Raw genomic sequence first — 23,928 nt, 5'->3', positions numbered from 1 at the left:
AACAGTGTGGGGGTGGGGGGTGCTGGACATGGGCTGCACCTCAGGGGAGTTGTGACTTGTGGGCATGTCATCAGAGCGTTCCCCCGGCGGTCCCGGAGAGATTCCCCCTGGCACCCGCGAGGGGCCCCATGTTCACCAGGCGCACGTCCATTCAGAGGCTCATCAGACTGCAGTAGTGTGTCCTGCACCTGCTGTCCTGAAGACGCCGGGTCTTGGGACTCAGGAGGCAGCGACACAATGACTTTGGAGAGTTCTGTGGGCAGGCCCAGGTGGTCCTACAAGATGGGGGTGAGCCAGGTGACCTCAGCGGGAAAGCTCTACCACTGGGCCTGTGGCCTGTCCACAGCTTGCTGCTTTGCATCTGACCGTGAGCTCTGAATCTGTAAGGTGAGGGGTGTCTTGTCAGGTTTTAAAAAGGATCTGTATCTGGTGAAACACGGCTCCCCTTGGACTGCACTGGAGACCCGTTGCATACTTTGTGGTGGGAAACCCTTCTGGTGTGTTGAGAGCACACTGCCCATTATCCAGGCCGAGCCCTGGGAGCTGCCCACCTGAAGCTGGGGAGGGGCTGGGGTGGCCCCAAGGCCCCACCCTTGTGGCTGCAGCTCCTGTTAAGCCCTAGTCTCAGGACCCAGCTCCTCCAGGCTCATCTGCAGGCACTGGGCATGGCCTGCTGCTGGAGGGGACAGTGCAGCTGAACCCCCTCTTCCACAGGTGACCCGACTGCCTGTGAAAGAAAACCAGGCCCCCAGAGCTTTAGAAAAGTAAAGTTGCCATCCATTTATTTCCTGTAGTCCTTAAAAACAGAAGAACATGTTTCACACTAAAGCTCTGCAATCCTGTGCACCAGAGAGGCAGTCCCACTCATGCTGCAAGCTGGTCCACATCCTCTTGGCTCCTGTTTGCTAGATGAGCTTCAATAATTTCTGCAAAGAGATTCCTCTTCAGCAGATTATATGCCAGAGGTAAAAGCTGGCCAGCAACTTTATGAAAATACTGAAAAACCAAAGAAGGTGACATTAGCCAGAGAGTGCAGCAGGCACCTGTTTAACAGAGGGGAGGAGGCAGCGGCCTCTACAGTGGCCGACAGGCTGCGGCCACAAGCAGGACAGGTTCACGGAGAGCTGCCCACACTCCCATCGCCACTGCTGGGAAGATAGGACTTGTGGCAGGTGACAGCCCAGAAGTCGCCGTATCACCTGCCTCCCTGACCCTGAAACATCTGAGGCAAGCCCTGCTGGAACTAGGTGGTTTCTCCTATTTAATGAGGTGGTGTTAAGGATAAAACATCACCACTAGATTTTAAAGATTTTAAAGCACATTCCCAAACAGCATTTACTCTTCACCCAGCACAGAACAGATCCCCTATGGCAAGTGGGAGGGAGCCCATTTAGGTGTATGTGTCACACTGACGCTGTGTACATAGCTAATAGGTCACTGTAACATTTGTTGAGTTGCTAAGTCACGTTCAACTCTTTTTGAGGACTGTAGCCCACCAGGCTCCTCTGTCCATGGGATTCTCCAGGCAAGAAGACTGGAGTGGGTTGCCATTTCCTCCTCCAGGGGATCTTCCCCACCCAGGGATCGAACCTGCATCTCCTGCACTGGCAGGCGGGAATCTTTACCACTGAGCCACCTGGGAAGCCCCATGTTAATATTTAATACATACCTGAGGGCAAAAAACTCCTGGTCATTCACCTTGGCCAGAACATAAGATGAACCTCAAATAAGAGATGTTCTTAGAACTCAAGAATCTTTTAAGACTCTGCTTAAAATCATTTCAAAAAGTTCATTTTGAAATTCCAGCTGAGGCCACCCCCCTTGCTGGACTCGGGGATACAGACGAGCGGGGGTGGGGGTGGGGGGCGGGGTGCTCACTCACGTGGGAACCTTGGCAGAAGAGGTCCAGCCCCAGCTCCAGCCCCATCCCGTAGTCACACTCATCATTAGCGAACTGCACGTAGGTCACCATCTCCTGGACAGGGGCGAAGGCCTGGAGTCTGTCAGCATCGCTCGGGGCCTCCACAATCGTCCTGCAGATTCTCCTGAGGCTGGCTGAGAGAGCAGGGATGCAGTGTTACCTGTGAGCACCCACGCCTGCCCGTGACACCGTCCCTGGGGGCCTCCTGCCTTGGTAATGTAACTCACATCAGCTGTTTTACTTAAGCCGTTTTTATGCGCAAATCTTAACTAAAACCATTTCTTGTTCCAGCAAAGTGTGATGGTTTCTCCATGAGTCTACAACCAGGAGTCACACCAGCTTCCAGAGATTTTCTCTGGGCTAGTCCAGGGTGCACAGACCATGGCCAAGCCTGGCCCACCTGTTTTTAACTGTCCTCAAGATAAGAATATGTTTTCATTTTTAAAGGGTTGAAAAAATAAAAAACAGTATGGAGACCGAGCATACACAGAGCCTACCTCTGGGTCATCCACACCAGCAGTTGGATTTAAAAAAAAAAATCCTAATAGACAGTAAAGTTTGCTCTTTTTGCCTTCGTCTAACTTGCTTTTAAAAAGCAGTACAGGAAAAGAAATACAAGAGACAAATCACTGTGGAATTACACCTTTACTAACGTGGGGGGTGTGGAGCCACAGCACAAATGTAATTTGAGGAAAATAGAGAAAACTGCTTAACATTTATCCAAATTAGAAAAAACAGTGCTTTACCATTTCTGATCTTGATGCCCTCTTGTTTGCACCCCCCACCCCACTCCTCCCAAGGGAGCCAGATGAAGGGGTGTTCCCAGGACAAAAGGAAAGGCGAAGGGCGGGGGACAGACAGAGAGGTCAGGAGAGATTTTATCCTCCTTTTCAACAAAGCAACAATTAGATTTTGTGTATGAAAAGTCCATTTGCAAAGAGTGCTTATACTTACAGAAGAAGTAACTCAGGATGAGCTTCTAAAAGCTAAAAAAAATCTACATTCAGATGGAAAACTGTCCACAAACACATGCTGTTTCAGTAACTACTATACTGTAAGTTGACCGTAACGTCAAAGGTTGTGAAATAGTAGGAAAAGTCACCTAGACCATAGGCTTGTATTGTTTCAACTTGTAAAAACACTGTTCCGAGCGCTGTTAGGCAAGCAGTGCGTTAATAATAAGCACATTACATACTGGGTTACTCCCAGACACCCCTATGGACAGTAGTCACCGCCACTCACCACGTGACGGATAGAAGACATGGTTTAATAAAGTTATACAACCGGTTAAGGCCACACACCTGCAAACCCAGCTTCAGTTCAAGCCTCCCTGACCCCAGAGCCTGAGTTCCCATCACTACAGGTAGGGTGGGGAACGGTATCCAACTACTCAACACAAGGAAACTCGCCCCACACACTAACACATGCTCATGGCCACATAATACCCTACCGTCCGTTTCAGGGAGCTCTCTGTATCCAACATCGTTTTTATCCACTGGGACAACCAAGCCTGCCCCATGAAAGGTCTTTGTCACCACCTTAAATAAAACACAAAAATAACAGGGGAGATAGACAAAAACAACAGAGGGGGCAAATAAAGCTCATATACAACCCTTAAGACTTCTGCAAAATATAATCTGTGCCTTTTATTTCAGTCAATTTGGACCCCAGGGCAGAAGTTTACTATTAATTCTTTCCTTTAAAATCAGGTAGAAGTCAAGCACTTGAAATAATTACAAAGCAGTGAAATAACTGGCTTTTATTAACTGTCAGCATATGGAAGTCATCTCTGTGTGCCCCGCCAGAGGCAGGGGGTGGTGTCAGTTCAGTCCACAGCTGCTGGGCAGAGAGCCAGAGGGCCCGCCAGACAGGAGGGGACATGGCCAGAACTCCTGCCTGTCTGTGAAATGCAGGTCCCCATTTCACCAGAAGCATTCAGACCTCTCAGCAAACTTCCCTTAAGTCAGGCAGCTTCTAGTTTTGGGGCACCCTTTATGGAGGTACCTTCCTACTTGCCTGGTGGCTCAGACGGTAAAGCGGCTGCCTACAATGCGGGAGACCAGGGTTGGATCCCTGGGTCGGGAAGATCCCCTGAAGGAAATGGCAACCCACTCCAGTATTCTTGCCTGGAAAATCCCATGGACGGAGGATCCCGTTAGGCTACAGTCCATGGGGTCGCAGAGAGTCAGACATGAGACATGACTGGGCGACTTTACTTTTACGTACTTACGGAGGCAAATGACATAACCATCATCACCATGGTTGAAATCATGGTTCTAAGTTTTTTTCTTTTTATTTATGTGTTTACCAGGCTACGTCACAATGCGGTGAGACATGCTCCCCTCCCCTCACTCAAAGGTGGGAAAAGGCCCCTGGTGAAAACTGAGGAGGTAAAACAGCAACCTGAAATCTTAGAGCAGCTGGAAATGCCCTATGCAGGGAGTTTCATTCCCATGCACATTTTTAGAAACTACTTCCTGACCTCAAGGACTAAAAGAGCTGATAAGACAGGAATTCAGCGACTACAACTTACCTGAAAGTCACCCACCCCAGCAGCTCAGTCAGGATCAGAAAAGGAACTGGAGTAGGATTTTCAATAACTAAGCTAAAGTACTTAGTTATCAGTACTAGTTTATTCAGGGTTGACTAGTACTTCATTTGGCTGAGAATGCAGATGAAGGAGACACTGCTCAGAGGATGGAGGAGACTGGGTGTCAAGACTCCAGTAATAAATGTCCCTCCTCCCCAGAGGTTATCAGGACGGACTCAGAGAATTCTCATTTGCCCCAAAGCAGAATTCTTTCAGCTTCTCTGTTAAGTTACCCAGGCAGGTACAAGTGAAAAACCCAAAGGATCCCAATCCCAGAGGTATTTGCTGTTTATGAAACTCCACTCACATAGCAGGCACAAAAGGAAGGCTGGTGGGCTCAATAAAGCAAGGAGAAAAGACTTCTCACACCATTTCCTGGAGGAATTCACAAGCCCCAGTACATAGCTCAAGACCAAGGTCGCCCACACGCCAACCACCCTCAGGGCTGACTATAAAGCTATAAGGCAGACCTTTGCAAATCTACCCAAAATCACCTGGCATGAAATCAACCAACCTTAGCTATTATATAGAATATTTATATTCTATATAATATATATATTCTTTATTATATAAAGAAATGTAAGCAAACGTGAGGTACAAAGCCACTCTTCTTTTTTTTTTTCAAAGCCACTCTTCTAATATGAAATGAGCGACTGGTAAAGCAAGATGAGAGAAAAACTGGGCAGGCCTGGCCTGAGCTCTGCGACCACCACGAGGGGGCCCGTCCCGTGCCCGCCAAGCCCACAGGACTCCTCCAGCCCAGCCCCGCAGGAGGCCTGAGCTCTGCGACCACCGCGAGGGGGCCCGTCCCGTGCCCGCAGGACTCCTCCAGCCCAGCCCCGCGGGGGCAGCTCTCCTCAGGAGGGGAGGAGAGAAGGTGCAGGCCAGCAGCAAAGGAGAGAGGAACGCCACCCCCCACCCCGAAACAGCAAAGCAGAGACTGACAGATGGGACTCATACTTTCTTGTCTCTCTGCTTCATCCTCACAGTTCTCTGTTCCAGGGAGAGCCCCAGTTCTCTGGCTGCTTCTGTGAGTTTCTCATCTATGGTTTTCAAGAGACTAGTTTTCTTTTTATCTGTTACTTCTTTAAGTTTTTTCATCAAAAATAATCTGAAAAAGAAGTAAAAGCCCTCATTAGTATGTAGCCGTTTGTGTGTACGCTACTGTACTAAGCACACAGACCCTGGGAAGTTGAGGGGAGCCAAGTTACAGACATCAAACCCCGAGAAACAGAGGGCGGAATAATCACCAGCGTTCTCTCAAAGTCCCTAACAGATTCTTCAGACAAGAGAAAAGCAGTATTAATAAATACCTGCCAGTCACAGAAACAGCAAACAAGATCTGTTTATCCCCGTGATGTCTGCAACCAAGACATAAGGTATCTAAAAAGTGAGGTTAAGCCAAGTTTATGTCACATCACTTGATGCTAGGACCTGACATACAGCCTTGCAGAAGGCTAATGTAACAGAAGAAAAGAATGTGGAGGCTCCAAAGAAGGATTTTCCACTTGTGCAGAACCAGAGGACCTTTATCATACTTAAACATCAGCAAATTCTTTTAAATGTTACCTTCAAATCTGTGTTAAGAAATTTTAAAAATGTAAAGGAAAGCAAAACTATTTTATAAGCTAATACAAAAGCACAATTCAAAGTAACTTATTTTTTGAGTAACTATTTTATTTTTACTTTTTATTTATTTTTTTGGTTGCACGTAAGGCATGTGGGATCTTAGTTCCCCCACAGGGGACTGGACTCGTGCCCCCCAACAGTAGAAGCACAGAGTCTTAATTACCAGACCATCAGTGAAGTACACAACATACATTTTAAAGGTATGTGAAATAGTTATTATTGCCAGTTATGGAAATAATTTTATGTTAAGAATGCAGGAGAGGGTGTGGAGATAAGGGAACCCTCCTACACTGTTGGTGGGAATGTAAACTGGTTGCAGCCACTGTGGGGAACAGTGTGGAGGGTCCTCAAACACTAAAGACAGAGCCACTGTATGATACAGCAGTCGCGCTCCTGAGCATACACTGGAGAAAACTATAATCTGAAAGATGTCCATGCAACCCCGTGTTCACTGCACACTGTTCACAACAGCCAAGACATGGAAGCAACCTAGACGTCCGTCAGCAGAGGAGTGGAGAAAGACGACGTGGGGCCCATTACTACTCAGCAGCAAAGGAACGGAACAATGGCATCTGTGCGGCATGGACGGCCAGAGACTATCACACTATGAGTGAGTGGAGTGAGGAAAAGAAGTGTGATACCGTTTATATGTGGAATCTAAAAATAGGACACAAATGAACTTACCTACAAAACAAAGACAGAGTGACAGATGTAGAAAACAAACTCATGGTCACCAGCAGGTAGGGGATAAATTGGGAGGTTGGGAGTGACACACAGACACTATATAAAACAGACAACTAATAAGGACCTACCGTATACAGGGCCATTCTCACCGAGACAAACCCTAACGCCTAAGCGTGCAGACGTGCTTTCTCCGCACTTCCCACCTGGCCACACAGGGCATCGAGCAGACGGTGCCCAGCCGCAGGGCCTGATTTGCGTCCTGGCACTGCTGTGACCACACACTGTCTGCCGCTCACCCGCTGCCGCCGGCCCGTTGGGGGAGAGAACACCCCCCGACCACCCAGAGCGCCCCTCACGGCCCCTGAGCCGGCGGGCAGGCCCCACACCCCACTGACTGAGAGCCGCTGCGCAGTCATGGTTCCAGACCTGAGCACGCGTCCGCACCTAATGGGTTCCTAGTGTCAAGGACTCTACTCAGAGCCACTGCGTGGAAGTCGTGGCCTGTGACGGCGGGGCGGGGCGGCAGAAGACGTCGGGGCGCAGGGGAGAGAAGAGCACGTTTAACAGGGTAACTCGGCCCGAGACCGGACACTCTGGCTGTATTCACATTAAAGTAGCAAACATTTTCAATGGTCTTCGGGCCCCGATCGAAGTAAGCGCCCATTAAACGTCCACTGAGATGAATGTTCATTTAATTAGTTACAGAAGTGCACCTCTGGGCTACACTCAGATTCATCTGTAACAGGAAGTTTTTAAAAAGGCTGCCAAGTCCTGCTCTGGAGGCGCTGAGGAGCAGCAGCTGAGGGAAAGCGCCCACGTGGGCCTCAAACCATTGACTAAAGAGCAGAGCCCAGAGTGGCCTGCGCACCCCACGGTCTCAGAGACCTTTCAGGAGGTATGTGAAGTCCAGACTACTGCTACAGTTACTTTAGGGAAAAGAAAGAAGAGAATAAAGAAAATAACTTCTAATTTTGTTGTATAGATACGTATTTTAAAACCTCCAGTCTATCCAGACTTCTGTGTGCGTCCCAGACGTGAAATGGGAACCTTTCCACACCATTCTGTTACATGACCTCCTCACATGGTGTATCGACACCTCCCGAAACTGACGGATCAATATCCTGGTGCTACACTGCATGGATAGTCTCTACTTACTTACCTAATTTCCTCTACTGAGGGAAATGTGCATTTTCCCTCAACTTTTCTTTCTTATAAATAACCTGAAATATACACAGAACCCAAAACTTCTTCAGATAAGGAGCTGGGGATGAATTGCTAATTTAAGATGCAGCACAGTACCTGGCAACCTTCATTATCTGTGAAGAAATCTTTGAAAAAATATATAAATCACCATATTCCAACTGCTCTCCATAAACATTTTGCCAATTAACACAGCAGAAAGATTTCTCACACCATAAACACCATCCTTTAATTTTTACTCCCCTTTGTTAGCCAAACTCGCATTTTCTTGGGCTACTATTAAATCTTACACAAAGAAAGCTAGTTTCACTGGGCATAAATAATTTGTTTTTAACAAATGGTCTGCCTGAAAACACCTTACCCAGGCTCATATAGAAATTATTTTCATTAATGGATTTCAATAAAGTCTCAAAAAATTATACTAAATATACACAAAGTATTATAATCTATAATACATGAAAAGTATTATAATCTATAAAAGTATTATAATACTTCATCAAACATATTTATGTTTGATAAAAATTACCAAAGTACAAAACATTTTTTGAATAACATTAGCTATTCAAATCCTTGCTGGTCTTCACCTAAATTATAAATTAATCACCTTATGGATTTTTGTTTTCTTTCTTCTGTGTTCTCCGATAAGCTAAAAAATGCCAGAACAATCTTGTATTATTTTAGATAACAACTGAACTTTCTGTTTAATGAGACGAGTAAGACGAAAGGAAACTTGGTGGTTTTGCTGTCAGAGTCTGTGGAATGAATACCTGACTCAGAGCAGGCGCCGTGTACAGCAAAGAGCCTCTCTCTCAAGAACTCACACGTCCATGCAGGAGACGGACAAGGAAACAAACAACTGCAGTTTGCAACAAAGATGGCACAGTTTAAGCACAACAATAAATCTGAAGGGTGTGAAGAACCACATAAAATATAAAGAGCAAGCCACATCTTCCATAAACGTCAGAGCTGCCAGGAGAGAGAGGAGCCTTTCGGGGCACTCTGCCCTTTGGATGCAGCGGCCTGCACACAGAGGCCCTGCAGACGCGCTGGCAGACTGAGGCTGAGTTCTGTCTCCTGCAAACCTGGGCCACAGCAGCACAGGGAGTCAGTCTGTTTAAAAGGTGATTAAGAGACGTCACACAAACATGATCCACTTGTATTTAAGGCGAGTCAGATGCCTTCTTCACTTTATCACACTGTCCACTGCACAGCTGCTGCGGACGGGGCCCGCCGATGCACAGGACAGAGCAAGGTGCCCCTGCCACGCCCACCCTGTGCTTCAGCTCATGCCGCCCGCCCCCCGGCCCCAGTGAAGACAAGGCCCTGATATCAGAGGGTGGAGACCAGATCCAGCCCCACTGGCTTGCAGAGGTACATAATCGTCCCGTCCCCTGTCCCCAGTGTCAAGGGACGGCAGGCAAGGGGCTCCCTCTCACTGGCCCAGGTCCTGCCAGACAGTGTGGTCCCAGAGCCCCACTCCCCAGCTCTTCCCTGCGGGGCAGAGACCACCCACCAGCGAGCTGGGTCAGCAACACCCCCCCACGGCCCCTCACTCCCACCCTGCCCCCAGGATGTGTGGCTGCCTGCCTCACGACGCTCAGCCTCCTATGCAAGTCACACTCCACATAATACAGCTTCTCAGAAGGAGCTTGCCATGACTGTGTTTAAAGTCAGATGCCTGAACATCCTGTGACTTTGCCATGGGACAAATAAGGTCAAGTTTAACATTTTCATTAAATAAGGAGTCAGAAAACAGTCTATTGTTTGGTGAAAAGATGAAGTGTGTATGCAAGGGAAGTCTGCAAAATTCATGGAAATGCTCTAAAAATTTTTTTAAATCTCAATTCCCATCAGAGACAGACTGATACAGTATAAAAATCGTAAACAAATATTATCAATAGGAGAGGTAGTGAAATATTTTCTTACTTGACTGCAGCAAACACATTATCTCCACTTTGAACAATTATACAATTTTTCTTTGCTTCATTTGTACCGACAAATACAGGAAGTTCATCAGGAGAATCCCTGTTTAAATGAAATGAAGTAAAAATTTAGCTACCCATAACTTATCAGAAGGGAGGATTTTAGGTCTGAAAATAAGAATTTATATCTGCATGTCTTTTAAAATTGCTAATGAACTTGCTAGGTTTAAGTTCTAGGCTTCTTAGGAATATCCACGACAAATCTCATTTATATAACAGAACCCAAAATTAAGATTCTTAAGACCTAGTTACTTTTACAGCTAAACACAAAGAAAGGCGGAATAAAGCTTGTCAAAAGGAGGTGACATTACATACAATCATCCCGCCCCAGTTTTATAGTCTATGAAAAAGAAAGAAGGTGGAGAAGCAAAAAAGAAATGAGACGGGGAGGGGGGGGGGATATTTCACCACAGAATATTTGTGGTGAAAGGGCTGGAAGCATACAACCAAATCTCTTTACTGTGTGACTGAGGAAATGACCCAGGGAGACCAGGTGACTCAGCTAAGGTCCTGGACAGGCAGCGGGAGGCCAGCGGACCAGGGCCCGGCTCCCAGCCCCATGTGCCCATGGTACCCCCTACATTCCCTCCACGTTCTGTCCCCCTCACCCTGCTGTCAACAACAGCACCTCTCAAGTGGACAAGGGATCCCCGCCCCCACCAGCTCTACTTCTGAGCATCTTGCATGTATTCGTTTACCCCCCAGATATTCTTGTTAGGCGTGTGGAATAAAACCGAGTCACAGAAAGTCACAGGCACTGGGGACTGGTACAGGGCCACCCAGATGATAAACAAGAAGACCAGTCTGCTCCAAAGTGCATTCTTAGTTCCATGGCCCCCGGAAGCACATGGCTAACAAGTCACAGCAGCTGCTCCGAATTACCTTTCCTGGGCAAAAAGAGCTCTTCTGAGCCCAAAAGAAAAAAGTTTATAAGCACAGCAGAAAAACTGATGAGGTTGGGCCTTAACAAGTTCATCCATTCCAGGGTAGGTCAGCAGGTTGGAACGGCAGACGGCCCACCAACAGAGGGTACACGCCCTTCACCTCGGGGAGGCCAGTGAATGCTTGCACTCATGAAAGGGACAGCCGCTGTATTCTAGGAGAAGGAAGGGCTCCCCTTGTGGCTCAGTGCTGAAGAAGCTGCCTGCCAGCGCCGGTGACTCAAATTCAACCCCTGGGTTGGGAAGATCCCCTGGGGGAGGGCATGGCAACCCTCTCCAGTGTTCTTGCTTGGAGAACCCCATGCACAGAAGAGCCTGGTGGGATACAGTCCACGAGGTCACAAAGACTCAGATACGACTCAGTGACTGAACAATGACAAAGCTGTATTTTAGAAGAAATGACCCTTACCTGAAATACCCCATGTGGAACTGAGTTTTACTGTCTCCAATAATAATGGTCTGGAACTCAGGAGGATCATAGTAAAATCTCCAGTGAAGGTTAAAATTCAAACCTGCTGCTTTTTTCTTTATTTTATGTTTTCCGGCAAGGATATCATAAGGACCCACTAATCGAAGTCCAAGGCTTGCAGATAGTGAATCTATAAATTAAACAAGTTTACTTAAAGGAAGCAGAAAATAGTGCTTTTCATTCAGAATAATATTTCTAAGCAACTGTCTTTAAAAAGAGCTTCTAAAGTAAAAGAAAGAAGTCTTCAGTCATGTGAAGATGTCTGCTGTAAACACTATGGAAAAGAAATCAGAGCAATGAAGACGTGGCCCTTACATTTATGATTTCCTTGTAGCTTTACCACTGAGGACATTTCAAACACTCCTGCTGTTTCTGACTTTGGCCCAAACAGGACAGTTCTGTGTTCCTGGGGGCCTATTAGAGCTGCAGACGTTTAGCTTGTCTCATTACTATGGAATGCAGCTGTTGTCTCAAATATCTAAGTGCACCCAGACCAAGGGAGAGGCAAGAGGGCTAGCCCATGAGGACAAGTAATTTAACTACAAATGTGTTTAATTAAAGTACTTCCTCCCTCCCCCACCTCAACTACTGATCATTCTCGATTCCTGGCCTCCTGGACGCTCTGTCTGGTTCACCCTAACCCAGGCTGGACCCACTTCCTTCTCCAGTCACTGATCAGAGTCGCCAGGTGTGCACGCTTACGACAGACAGGCCCCTCTGCTTCCCGCAGGGGCAGGGAGGCGTGCAGGCAAGACCGGAGCCCAGGATGCCGCGGAGGGAGAACTCCTGGAAAGGCCAACAGTGAGAAGAAGGGCATGGAGACGGTCGACTTGGAGGGGAAAAAATAATATCCCCTCCATGAACAGATATAAGATAGAGCTATAAAGGGAGATCCTGCTGTTCGTACTGTGCTTTTTGCTCTTCATCCTGTTCTCACTTAAATCCTGAGTAGTTTCTCAGGCTGTTAAATGTTTCTTTAAAGAAAATGTCTACTCTACTGATAGGCATTTACTGTTTGTTACTTTTTCATTCTAAACACTGCTTCAGCAACCATCTCTGCTAACACGCTTGTACACATCTGTGAATATCTGTAGACAGGTTGCTGCGGCACAGTCGCAGTGTGTGGATAACAGAGCCCAAGCCCAGCTCTCTCCCAGTATACATTCCTGTCTACAGTCTAGGGAGTGCTTCCCTGCACCGCATGAAGACACTCCATCAGTACAGAAGGGTAACAAGGAGAAGTAACTGCCGCAACATTACCTGTGTTTGGTGTACCTTCTCGGGACAGTACGCCCACAGAGAAAGGACTCAGGGATGTCTGCTTGTGTGTGCGCGTTGTGTCTGTATGTCTGTGTGTGGTGTGCGTCTGCGTGAGTGGCTGTGTATGTTCCTGACGCAATACTAATGCAGCAAAAGCTATACACGGTCTCTTTTTTCACTTAAAATATTCCAGGCATGATGCTTTATCACTGCCTACAAATCTGCCAGATTCTTCTGAAACTATATATACAGTCCACTGAACAGATGTGACTGTGAGCACATATGCCGTTTTCTACCTCTTGTTTCACTGCTGTTGAACACAGGCCTGGGGTCACTGCGTCCGCACACAGGCTCCTAGAAGCAGCTGCCAGGTCACGCTCACGGCCAGAGTGCGTGCCCGTCTCCCCCAGCCGCTCACCAGAGCACACTGCGGGCTAATGTGCTTCTGCTAGGCTAACAGGTCACAGTGGCACCATTACCTTCTGCTCTCTGACTTCACTCCTCTCTGGGGAAGCTCCTTTTCTGTGACCTGTCTACACCCGGAGTCCAGCTTCCTACTGCCTTTTCCACTGGCGGCAGCAGGAGAAAGGCTCTGGAGCACTCACCAGCTGGCCGTTCAGGGTCAAGGCCTTCACAGAACCTCCAGAAGTGGTAGAAATCTTCAGGCAGGGGAAGTCTGTAATGGCTTTCCACCTCTTTGCGAAGGTCACTGGGCACATCAGCTTCACAGGACTTACTCTTCTTCACATCGGCCGGCTTTTCACACTGAAAATCAGCACACAAAACTCAGTTTCTCTGAAAGTAATTTCAGCAATGTGGACTGTTTAACGATATCGCTCATCTTATTCACCCAACTCTATGAGATACATGCAGTTTATTTAAAACTCTATATATGGTGTTTGAGTAAAATCTGGGGATTCTTTCGGGCAAGGAAAAAAAGAACAGTTTATAATATATTGGTGTCAGGAGGGGCACACACAACAAATATCTAAACACATCTACGATAATAGAAACATAGAAAGCAAAAAACCAAAATGTATAAAAGAAAAGGTAAAGAGCAGGAAATGAGGAATAAGAAAAGGGCAGGGTTTTATGCGATGCAGCAAAAGCAGTTTTAAGAGGGAAGTTTATGGCAATAGAATCTTACCTCAAGAAACAAGGAAAATCTCAAATAACTTAATCTTACACCTAAAGCAACTAGAGAAAGAAGAACAAAACCTAAAATTAGTATAAGGGAAGAAATCATAAAGATCAGAGCAGAAATAAAGGAAACAGAGACAAAAGGAAACAACACCAAAGATCAACAAAACTAAAAAGCTGCTTCTTTGAAAAGATAAACAAAACTGATAAACCTTTAGCCAGACTCATCAAGGAGAAAAGGGAGAGGACTCAAACCAATACAATGAGAAATGAAAAAGAAGTTACAGTGGACACCACAGAAACACCAAGATCATGAGACACTACTGGGAGCAACGATACACCAATAAAACGGGCGACCTAGAAGAAATGGACGAAGTCAGGAAGATGCAGCCTTGCAAAACTGCGCCAGGAAGAAACAGAAAATATGAACATGTCAGTCACCAACTCTGCAAACTATGTTTATTAACAAACTCCCAACAAACCAAAGTCCAAGACCAGATGCCTGCACAGGTGTGTATGCTGTGCTAGTCATGTCCGCCTCTTTGGGACCCCATTGACTATAGCCCACCAGGCTCCTCTGTCCACAATATTTTCCAGGCAAGAATACTGGAGTGGGTTGCCATTTCCTACTCAAAATGATCTTCCCAATCCAGGGATCAGACCTGCATCTTCTGCATTGCAGATGGATTCTTTACTGCTGTGCCATTTGGGAAATCCCAGTGTGAGTTTTAAAGAGATACAATTCATCATTTACTAACAGCCCATTCAACTGTCACTGTGAGAGACTGCAGCCCCTTCCAGAAACGTTCCCCTGCACTTCTGAAGTTCCAAGATCAGGTTCACCAAGTTTATGTCGCCATATACTGTAGAGAAAGGAACACTTCCAAACACTCTCGATGAAGCCACCATCACCCTGGACCAAAACCAGACAGACACCACACAAAAAAAGACAGTTACAGGCAAGTATCACTGATGAATACAGACACAAAAAGCTTCAACAAAATACTAGCAAACCAAACCCAACAATAAATTAAAAGGATGATACACCATGAGCAAGTGGGATTAATCCCAGGGTGGCAAGGATTTTTCAATATTTGCAAATCAGTGTTATGCACCATATTAAAAAAATTGAAGAACATGATCATTTCAACAGATGCAGAAAAAAACTGCTGACAAAATTCAGCTGTTTACAATAAAGAGTCTATAGAAAGTGAGCACAGAGGGAACACTCCTCAACATAATAAAGACCATATATATGACAAAACTACAGCCAACATCATACTCAGTGATGAACAGCTGAAAGCATTCATTTAAGATCAGGAACAAGACAAGAATGCCTACAAGGATGTCCACTCTTGCCACTTTTATTCAGTACAGTTTTGGAAGTACTAGCTAAGGCAATCAGAGAAGAGAAAGAAAGAATAGGAATCCACACTGGAAAAGAAGTTAAACGGTCACTGTCTGCAGCCGACATAACAGTACACACAGAAGACCCTAAAGATGCTGCCAGAAGACTACCAGCGCTCGTCAACGCGCCCGCTGACGTCACAGGATGCAAATTAACACACAGGAGTCTGTTGTATTTCTATACACCAGCAACAGAAGATCAGAAAGAGAAATTAAAAACACAATTCCACTTACCATTGTATCAAAAAGAATAAAATACCTAGTAACAAACCTACCCAAGGAGGAAAAAGACCCATACTGTGGAAACTGTTAAGACAGCAACAAAATAAATTGAAGAAGATACAAACAGATGGAGAGATATACCATGATTGTGGATTAGAAGAATCAATACTGTTGAAATGACTATATTACTCAAAGCAATGTACAGATGCAATGCAATCCCTATCAAGTTACCAATATCTCACAGAACTAGAACAAACAATCTTAAAATTTCCATGGAGACACAATTGACCCCAAATAGCTAAAGCAGTATTGAAAAAGAGAAACAAAGTTGGAGGAACCAGACGCCCTGACTTTGGACTATACTACAAAGCTACAGTCATCAAAACAGTATGGCTCTGTCACAAAAACAGAAATACAGATCAACGGGACAGGATAGAAAACACAGAAATAAACCCATGCAACTATGGCCAATTAACCTACAACAAAGGGGACAATGCTACACAATCTTGGAAAGACAGCCTCTTCAACAAATGCTGTTGGTAAAACTGGACAGCTACGTATAAGAAAATGGAATCAGATCATTCTTTAACACCACACACAAAAATAAAACCACATAGATTAAAGACCTAAATGTGAGACCAGGCACTATTAACATATATGCGGCATATCTTTTTTGATTTGTCTCCCACAATAATGGAAACAAAAACAAAAATAAACAAATGGGACCCACTTAAACTCAAAAGCTTTTACACAGCAAAGAATACAATTAAAAAAATGAAGACAACCCACTGACTGGGAGAAAATACTTGCATGTAATATAACCTATAAGGGATTAGTCTTCAAAATTTACAAACACTTCATGAGGTTTAACAACATCAAAACAAATAACCCAGTCAAAAAATGGACACTCCTCCAAAGAAGACATACAGATGGGCAAGAGGCACATGAAAACATATTCAACTTTGCTAAATAGAGAAATGCAAATCAAGACTACAATGAGGTATCATCTCACACCAGTCAAAATGGCTATCTTCAAAAAATCCATGAACAATAAATGCTGGAGAGTGTGGAGAGAAGGGAACCCTCCTACACTGTTGGTGGGAATATAAACTGGTACAGCCACCATGGAGGATGGTACGAAGATTCCTGAAAAAAAAAAAACTAAAATAGAGCTACCGTATGATGCAGCAATCCCACTCTTGGGCATATATGCAGAGTAAAATAAGATCTGAAAGGATCCATGTACCTCAGTGTTCACTGAGGCACTGTTTACAACAGCCAAGACATGGAGGCAACCTCAAAGTCCATCAACAGAGGAAGGGATAAAGATGTGGTGTGTATATATAATGGAGCATTACTCAACCATTAAAAAGAATAAAATATTGGCATCTGTGGCAACATAAATAGATCCAGAGATTGTCACACTGACTGAACTCAGACAGAGGAGAAATATCCTTTGACATCCCTTATATGTGGAATCTAAAAAGAAATGATACAAATGAACTTATTTACAAAACAGAAACAGACTTACGGACTTGGGAGAATGAAGTTATGGTTGGGGGTGGGGTAGGATGCGGGGGAAGGGACAGTAAGAGTTTGGGACGGACATGAACACACTACTATATTTAAAATGGATAACCAACAAGCACCTACTGTAGAGCACACGGAACTCTGCTGAACGTTACATGACAGCCTGGATGGGAGGGGAGTTTGCAGGGAGAACGGATACATGTGTATGTGAGGCTGAGTCCTATCACTGAACACCTGAAACCATCACAACACTGTTAATCAGCTATACCCCAATACAAAACAAAAAATGAAAGAAAGAAAGAAAAGAGCAGGTTTTGCCTTGTTTGGGTAAACAGGATGCCATCATGCCTCTTGTTTAAACAAACTAAGTAATCATACCAGAAGGAAATTGTCAGATATAACTGGATATGAGAGGTTAAAACAATTATTTCAGAAAAGGTCCTTTAATGCCAGATTGGTTATAAAACTCCCTCTGGCATCTCTGCAATACAGGTGCATTCTGTAAGTAGGCTAGGCTTTCCAATGCCTATTAGAAACCTGGCCCATTTCCGCAGAGATAAAATTCCTGGTGGGAGGTTACCCATCTGCAGTCTCTGAGGAGTGGTAGGTACTGTTCCTCCTAGTAACTTTCCTTCCTGTCCTTCCTTTCCAGCTACATCAGGGTTGTTCCACCTGAGCCATCCTGCCTCCACGGGGACACGCTCAGCAGTGTCTGGAGACCTTGTTCGTTGTACAAATCTGGGAAGGAGCGTGTGCTACTGCTACTCTAGTGGGTGGAGGCCAGGACGCTGCTAAGCATCCTACAACACAGGAGAGGCCCTTTAAGAGACGCTTAACTGGCCCAAATGTCCACACAACCAAGACTGAGAAATCCTAATCTGGTGTTTCTCACATTTACATTCTTCCTTCAGGCTCAAGTTGACCTTGTAACTTTAGGTATCATTTAAAGTCTGCAAAGTGCATTTCTGAACCAGATGATACACATAGGAAGGTATCTGATGGTACTGTTTTACGAGGGGAAAACAGGACAACTGAAAATGCCTATTGACAGGAGAATGGTTATAGGATTTTCAAACAATGGAGTTATCAGTTCAGTCGCTCGGTCATGTCCAATTCTTTGTGACCTCATGGACTGCGGCACGCCAGGCCTCCCTGTCCATCACCAACTCCTGGAGTTTATTCAAACTCACCGGTGATGCCATCCAACCATCTCATCCTCTGTCATCCCTTCTTCTCCTGCCTTCAATCTTTCCCAGCAACAGGGTCTTTTCAAATAAGTCAGTTCTTCTCATCAGGGCTAAAGTACTGGAGTTTCAGCTTCAGTATCAGTCCTTCCAGTGAATACTCAGGACTGATTTCCTTTAGGACGGACTGGTTGGGTCTCCTTGCTGTCCAAGGGACTCTCAAGAGTCTTTTCAAACACCACAGTTCAAAAGCATCAATTCTTTGGCATTCAGCTTTCTTTATAGTCCAACTCTCACATCCATACACGACTAATGGAAAAACCACAGCTTTCACTAGACAGAACTTTGTTGATGAAGTAATGTCTCTGCTTTTTAATATGCTGTCTAGGTTGGTCATAACTTTTCTTCTAAAGAGCAAGAGTCTTTCAATTTCATGGCTGCAGTCACCATCTGCAGTGATTTTGGAGCCCCCCAAAATAAAGTCTCTGTTTCCCCATCTATTTGCCATGAAGTGATGGGACCGGATGCCATGATCTTAGTTTTCTGAATGTTGAGCTTTAAGCCAACTTTTTCACTCTTCTCTTTCACTTTCATTAAGAGGCTCTTTAGTTCTTCTTCGCATTCTGCCATAAGGGTGGTGTCATCTGCATATCTGAGGTTATTGATATTTCTCCCAGCAATCTTGATTCCAGCTTGTGCTTCTTCCAGCCCAGCATTTCTCATGAGGTACTCTGCATATAAGTTAAATGAGCAGGGTGACAATATACAGTCTTATCGTACTCCTTTCCCTCTTTGGAACCAGTCTGTTGTTCCATGTCCAGTTCTAACTGTTGCTTCCTGACCTGCATACAGGTTTCTCAAGAGGCAGGTCAGGTGATCTGGTATTCCCATCTCTTTCAGAATTTTCCAGTTTATTGTGATTCACACAGTCAAAGGCTTTGGCATAGTCAATAAAACAGTAAAAGATGTTTTTCTGGAATTCTCTTGCTTTTTCAATGTTGGCAATTAGATCTCTGGTTCCTCTGCCTCTTCTAAATCCAGCTTCCACATCTGGAAGTTCATGGTTCATGTACTGTTGAAGCCTGGCTTGGAGAATTTTGAGCATACTTTACTAGCATGTGAAATGAGTGCAACTGTGTGGTAGTTTGAGCATTCTTTGGCACTGCCTTTCTTTGAGACTTGAATGAAGACTGACCTTTTCTAGTACTGTAGCCATTGCTGAGTTTTCCCAATTTGCTGCCATATTGAGTGCAGCACTTTCACAGCATCATCTTTTAGGATTTGAAAGAGCTCAACTGGAATTCCATCACCTCCACTAGGTTTGTTCATAGTGATGCTGCCTAAGGCCCACCTGACTTCGCATTCTAGGATGTCTGGCTCTAGGTGAGTGATCACACCATCCTGATTTATCTGGGTTGTGAAGATCTTTTTTGTACATTTTTTCTGTGTATTCTTGCCACCTCTGCTTAATATCTTCTGCGTCTGTTAGGTCCATACCATTTCTGTCCTTTATTGTGCCCATCTTTGCATGAAATGTTCCCTTGGTATCTCTGATTTTCTTGAAGAGATCTGTAGTCTTTCCCATTCTATTGTTTTCCTCTATTTCTTTGCATTGATCACTGTGGAAGGCTTTCTTACTCTCCTGTTTACTCTTTGGAACTCTGCATTCAAATGGGTATAACTTTCCTTTTGTTCTTTGCCTTTTGCTTCTCTTCTTTTCACAGGTATTTTTAAGGCCTCCTCAGACAACCATTTTGCCTTTTTGCATTTATTTTTCTTGGGGATGGTCTTGATCTCTGCCTCCTGTACAATGTCATGAACCTCCATCCATAGTTCTTCAGGCACACTGTCTATCAGATCTAAACCCTTGAATCTATTTCTCACTTCCACTGTATAATCATAAAGGGTTTGATTTAGGTCATACCTGAATGGTCTAGTGGTTTTCCCTACTTTCTTCTATTTGAGTCTGAATTTGGCAATAAGGAGTTCATGATCTGAGCCACAGTCAGCTCCCGGTCTTATTTTTGCTCACTGTATAGAGCTTCTCCACCTTTGGCTGCAAAGAATATAATCATCTGATTTCAGTGTTGACCATCTGGTGATGTCCATGTGTAGAGTCTTCTCTTGTGTTTTTAAAAGAGGGTATTTGCTAAGACCAGTGCGTTCTCTTGGCAAAACTCTATTAGCCTTTGCCCTGCTTCATTCCATACTCCAAGGCCAAATTTGCCTGTTACTCCAGGTGTTTCTTGACTTCCTACTTTTGTACTCCAGTCCCCTATAATGAAAAGGACATCTTTTTTGGGTGTTAGTTCTAGAAGGTCTTGTAGGTCTTCATAGAACCATTCAACTTCAGCTTCTTCAGCATTACTGGCTGGGGCATAGATTTCGATTACTGTGATATTGAATGGTTTGACTTGTAAATGAACAGAGAATATTCTGTTGTTTTTGAGATTGCATCGAAGTACTGCATTTTGGACTCTTATTGACTATGATGGCCACTCCATTTCTTCTAAGGGATTCTTGCCCACAGTAGTAGATATAATGGTCATCTGAGTTATATTCACCTATTCCAGTCCATTTCAGTTCACTGATTCCTAAAATGTCGATGTTCACTCTTGGCATCACCTGTTTGACCATTTCCAATTTGCCTTGCTTCAGGAACCTAACATTCCAGGTTCCAATGCAATATTGCTCTTTACAGCATCGGACCTTGCTTCCATCACCAGTCACATCCACAACTGGGTGTTGTTTTTGCTTTGACTCTGTCTCTTCATTCATTCTGGAGTTATTTCTCCGCTGATGTCCAGTAGCTTACTGGGCACCTACCAATCTGGGGAGTTCATCTTTCAGTGTCCTATCTTTTTGCCTTTTCATACAGTTCATGGGGTTCTCAAGGCAAGAATACTGAAGTGGTTTGCCATTCCCTTCTCCAGTGGACCACATTTTGTCAGAACTCTGCACCATGACCCTTTCATCTTGGGTGGCCCTACACGGCATGGCCTAGTTTCACTGAGTTAGAGAAGCCTGTGATCCATGTGATCAGATTGGTTAGCTTTCTGTGATTGTGGTTCAGAGGGCTCAAAAAGGAGTATTATACTTAGTGAAAAGGAAACAGCCGCACACAATATGGATCAATGTTAACAACATTAAATGAAGAAAAAAATTCCCAAAGATTATATACAGCATGACAGCCATTTTATGAAGTTCAAAACATATTGTTCAGACAGGCATAATAACATGGGTGACAAAGCCAAAATAAGAAGACAAGGGAAAAACAGACAGTTGAGGATTGTAGCTGCACTGAATGGGGGCGACAGGAAGGAGCTGGGCAGAAAGGACAGGTGAGGACTGTGAAGATGGAGAGCCGTGGTCCTCCTTTCAGGGCCTGGGCTGGGCAATGGCTTCCCAGGTGTCTGTTCCATAACTGAACAAATGAGGTCAAAGTCAGCCTTTTGATTATGCCAAAGATTACAATGTGTCACAGGTTGGCTGTTCAAATGGGATAAAAAAAATTGATGGTGTTATCATGCATGCTAAGTCACTTCAGTTGTGTCCCCATGGACTGTAGCCTGCCAGGCTCCTCTGTCCTTGGGATTCTCCAGACAAGAACACTGGAGAGGGTTGCCATTTCCTCCTCCAGGGAATCTTCCTGACCCACGAGCATCTCTTAAGTCTCCTGCATTGGCAGGCTGGTTCTTTATCACTAGCGCCACCTGGGAAGCCCCAATGGTGATACTAACAGCAATAAAGATGATATTAGGAACTGTTAGTGATAAGTACTTGTTATGCAGTTACTACAGTGCCTGCCACTGTTCTAAACGCCTACAGATGTAATTCATCCAATCCTTAGAAGTACCTATTAGCCGCACTCTACAGAGGAGGAAACCGAAGTTAAGTGACTTGGCATGGGTCTCCCAATGGAATCCCGGGTGGGCCAGCTCCAGGGCTGGGGGCGGGGGTGTGCTCAACCACTGTATGCTGCCTCTCCGACTGCAAACAGGCAACAGCAGGAACTCATCAAGCCCTAACCCACCCTCCCTCTAGACTTTCAAAGACAGGCGCAAATCTAGAATGTTAGAAAGAAGAGCCTTTAAATGTACCTTGATGAAAGGCAATTTTGCATACTGGTTAGGCTGCCCAGGGAGATTCTTGACTCTTGCCCTTTCCAGCTGTCACCCTGGGCGAGTGATCTAACCTCTGTGCCCTATTTTCTCAGCTACAAAAAAAGGCCTATGTAGTATCTATATCATAAGGCTGTGACAAGGAATAAATTATTTGTAAACACACACAGAACAGTGCTAACACAGAATACATAACTGCTACCTATATTAGGTTAACCGTAGCCTCTGTGGCCTCCTCTTCATTTCTGACCCTTTTTTCCTAACACTAACACTCAGAGCAGTTCACTGCCCCTTTAAAGGGAGGAAAGAGCGTTTCAGCGCTGCCTGAGCTCACATGCTAGTTCAGGACCCCCAAATTCTCAGTAACTAGAGTTCAGGACTATGTAGTACCTGTCCCCCTCAGGGCTGACCTTATCCTTTATTTACCCTTGTATTCCTAGAAAGCGGGACGGGGCAAAGGCCGCCCAGAACTTGGCCCTCAGGCACCGGCTCACCCGCCCCCCGCCCCCGCGCCGCCATCACCTGCATCCCAGCTGACAGTGCGGCTGAAGGTAAGTTTTGGAAACCCTCTTTAACTCTTTCCAGACGGACTCTTTCCTGTTTCTGCAGTGCTAACGCACGTGAGACAGCATGAAAGCCTGGGCAGACACCCCCTCCGAGTGAGCGCCCTTCTTCCCTACCCCGAGCGCCCCGGACCGAGCTCGGCGCTGCGCCCCGAACCGCTCCCCCGAGTCACCCGCTTCGGGTAACGGCTCCACGGGAGGGCCCCACACGCCATCCTGCGGGTGCAGGCGCGCTTCCTACCCTCGACCTGGCCAGTGGGACAGGGAGGGTAGTGTAGGGGGAGTCGGCTAAGTCAACTCGCCACCCGTGGGAGGTCCCCCAGCCGGCGCCAACCTGACCCCGAGGACCCCGGGCTGTGGCCGCCCCCGGGCTGGGCCCAGAGACTGTAACCCGGCCTTGAGCTGTCAGCACGCCCCCCTGGGACCCGGAGAGGAGAGGCGCAGCGCCGCTCTTCGCTCCGACCCCGGCGCGCGGCCTGACCTCCAGCCGGGGCAAACGGGCCGCGCGATCCTCGAACCCACGGCCGCCCTCGGACCCCCGCGCGGTACCTGCGGCCCCTCTCCGCGGAGTCTACGCTTCACGCCGCCGCCCACCATCCTGCAGCAGCTGCGGCGCCAGCAGATCCTGCCGAGAGCCCGCGCGCCGCCAACCGCTTCCGGTTCAAGGGCCGCCAATCGTCTCCCTCCGCCGCCGCGCGCACAAACCAGAAAAGGCGCCGCCCCTAGCCTGCCTCCAAGCCCGCGCGTGGCCGAGGCCCCGCCTACTCCGCTTGCCGCGCAGGGGCGCCCTCCGTCTGCGTGTGCGCGGCCCGCAAGCTCACCCACGTGAGCGTCTGGTTTTCCCTTAAAGAATTACTACAGTTTAAAACATTCCTATAAAATTATATGTAAAACAAAATATACAGGGCTCATCAGAATGAGTATTCTAAATAAATCAGAATTTAGTATTCTAAAGAATGAGAATTCCACATTAACTACCAGAACCATATGGCGACACATAAAATCGTTGTAGCAGTTAGGGTTGCATACTTCGAAGGTTCTCAGACCCAATAAAATGCTACAAGAGAAAAGTACAAGTCAAGAAA

The 23,928-nt window shown here is 45.9% G+C and overlaps 1 protein-coding gene across 2 annotated transcripts; it reads right to left on the bottom strand.

The window, feature by feature from the left end:
• Positions 1–755: 755 nt before the first annotated feature.
• Positions 756–23,505, bottom strand: HPF1 (histone PARylation factor 1). Of its 2 annotated transcripts, none has more exons than XM_070480698.1 (8): positions 23,393–23,505; positions 13,282–13,441; positions 11,357–11,546; positions 9,951–10,049; positions 5,472–5,622; positions 3,372–3,459; positions 1,883–2,055; positions 756–926 (listed from the first exon to the last, which is right to left on the bottom strand). In XM_070480698.1, the coding sequence occupies exons 1-8, from the start codon at positions 23,438–23,440 to the stop codon at positions 906–908; spliced, it is 930 nt and encodes a 309-aa protein (XP_070336799.1). In that variant the 5' UTR covers positions 23,441–23,505; the 3' UTR covers positions 756–905. The 2 variants fall into 2 exon arrangements, with proteins under 2 accessions (XP_070336799.1, XP_020760000.1); XM_020904341.2 differs by having other exon boundaries at positions 756–996; positions 23,393–23,504.
• Between the last annotated feature and the right edge of the window lie 423 nt (positions 23,506–23,928).

The sequence above is a fragment of the Odocoileus virginianus genome, chromosome 18, assembly GCF_023699985.2.
Source record: "Odocoileus virginianus isolate 20LAN1187 ecotype Illinois chromosome 18, Ovbor_1.2, whole genome shotgun sequence".
Taxonomy (NCBI): domain Eukaryota; kingdom Metazoa; phylum Chordata; class Mammalia; order Artiodactyla; family Cervidae; genus Odocoileus; species Odocoileus virginianus.
This window is presented reverse-complemented; position numbering and strand designations above follow the sequence as displayed.

Coding starts and splice junctions, on each gene's coding strand:
- HPF1 (XM_020904341.2), bottom strand. CDS start 23,440: ATGGTGGGCGGCGGCGTGAAGCGTAGACTCCGCGGAGAGGGGCCGCAG. Junction 11,547..13,281: donor TGACCCTGAACGGCCAGCTG/GTGAGTGCTCCA, acceptor TTTAATTTATAG/ATTCACTATCTGCAAGCCTT. Junction 5,623..9,950: donor AATGTGTTTGCTGCAGTCAA/GTAAGAAAATAT, acceptor CTTCTTTTTCAG/ATTATTTTTGATGAAAAAAC.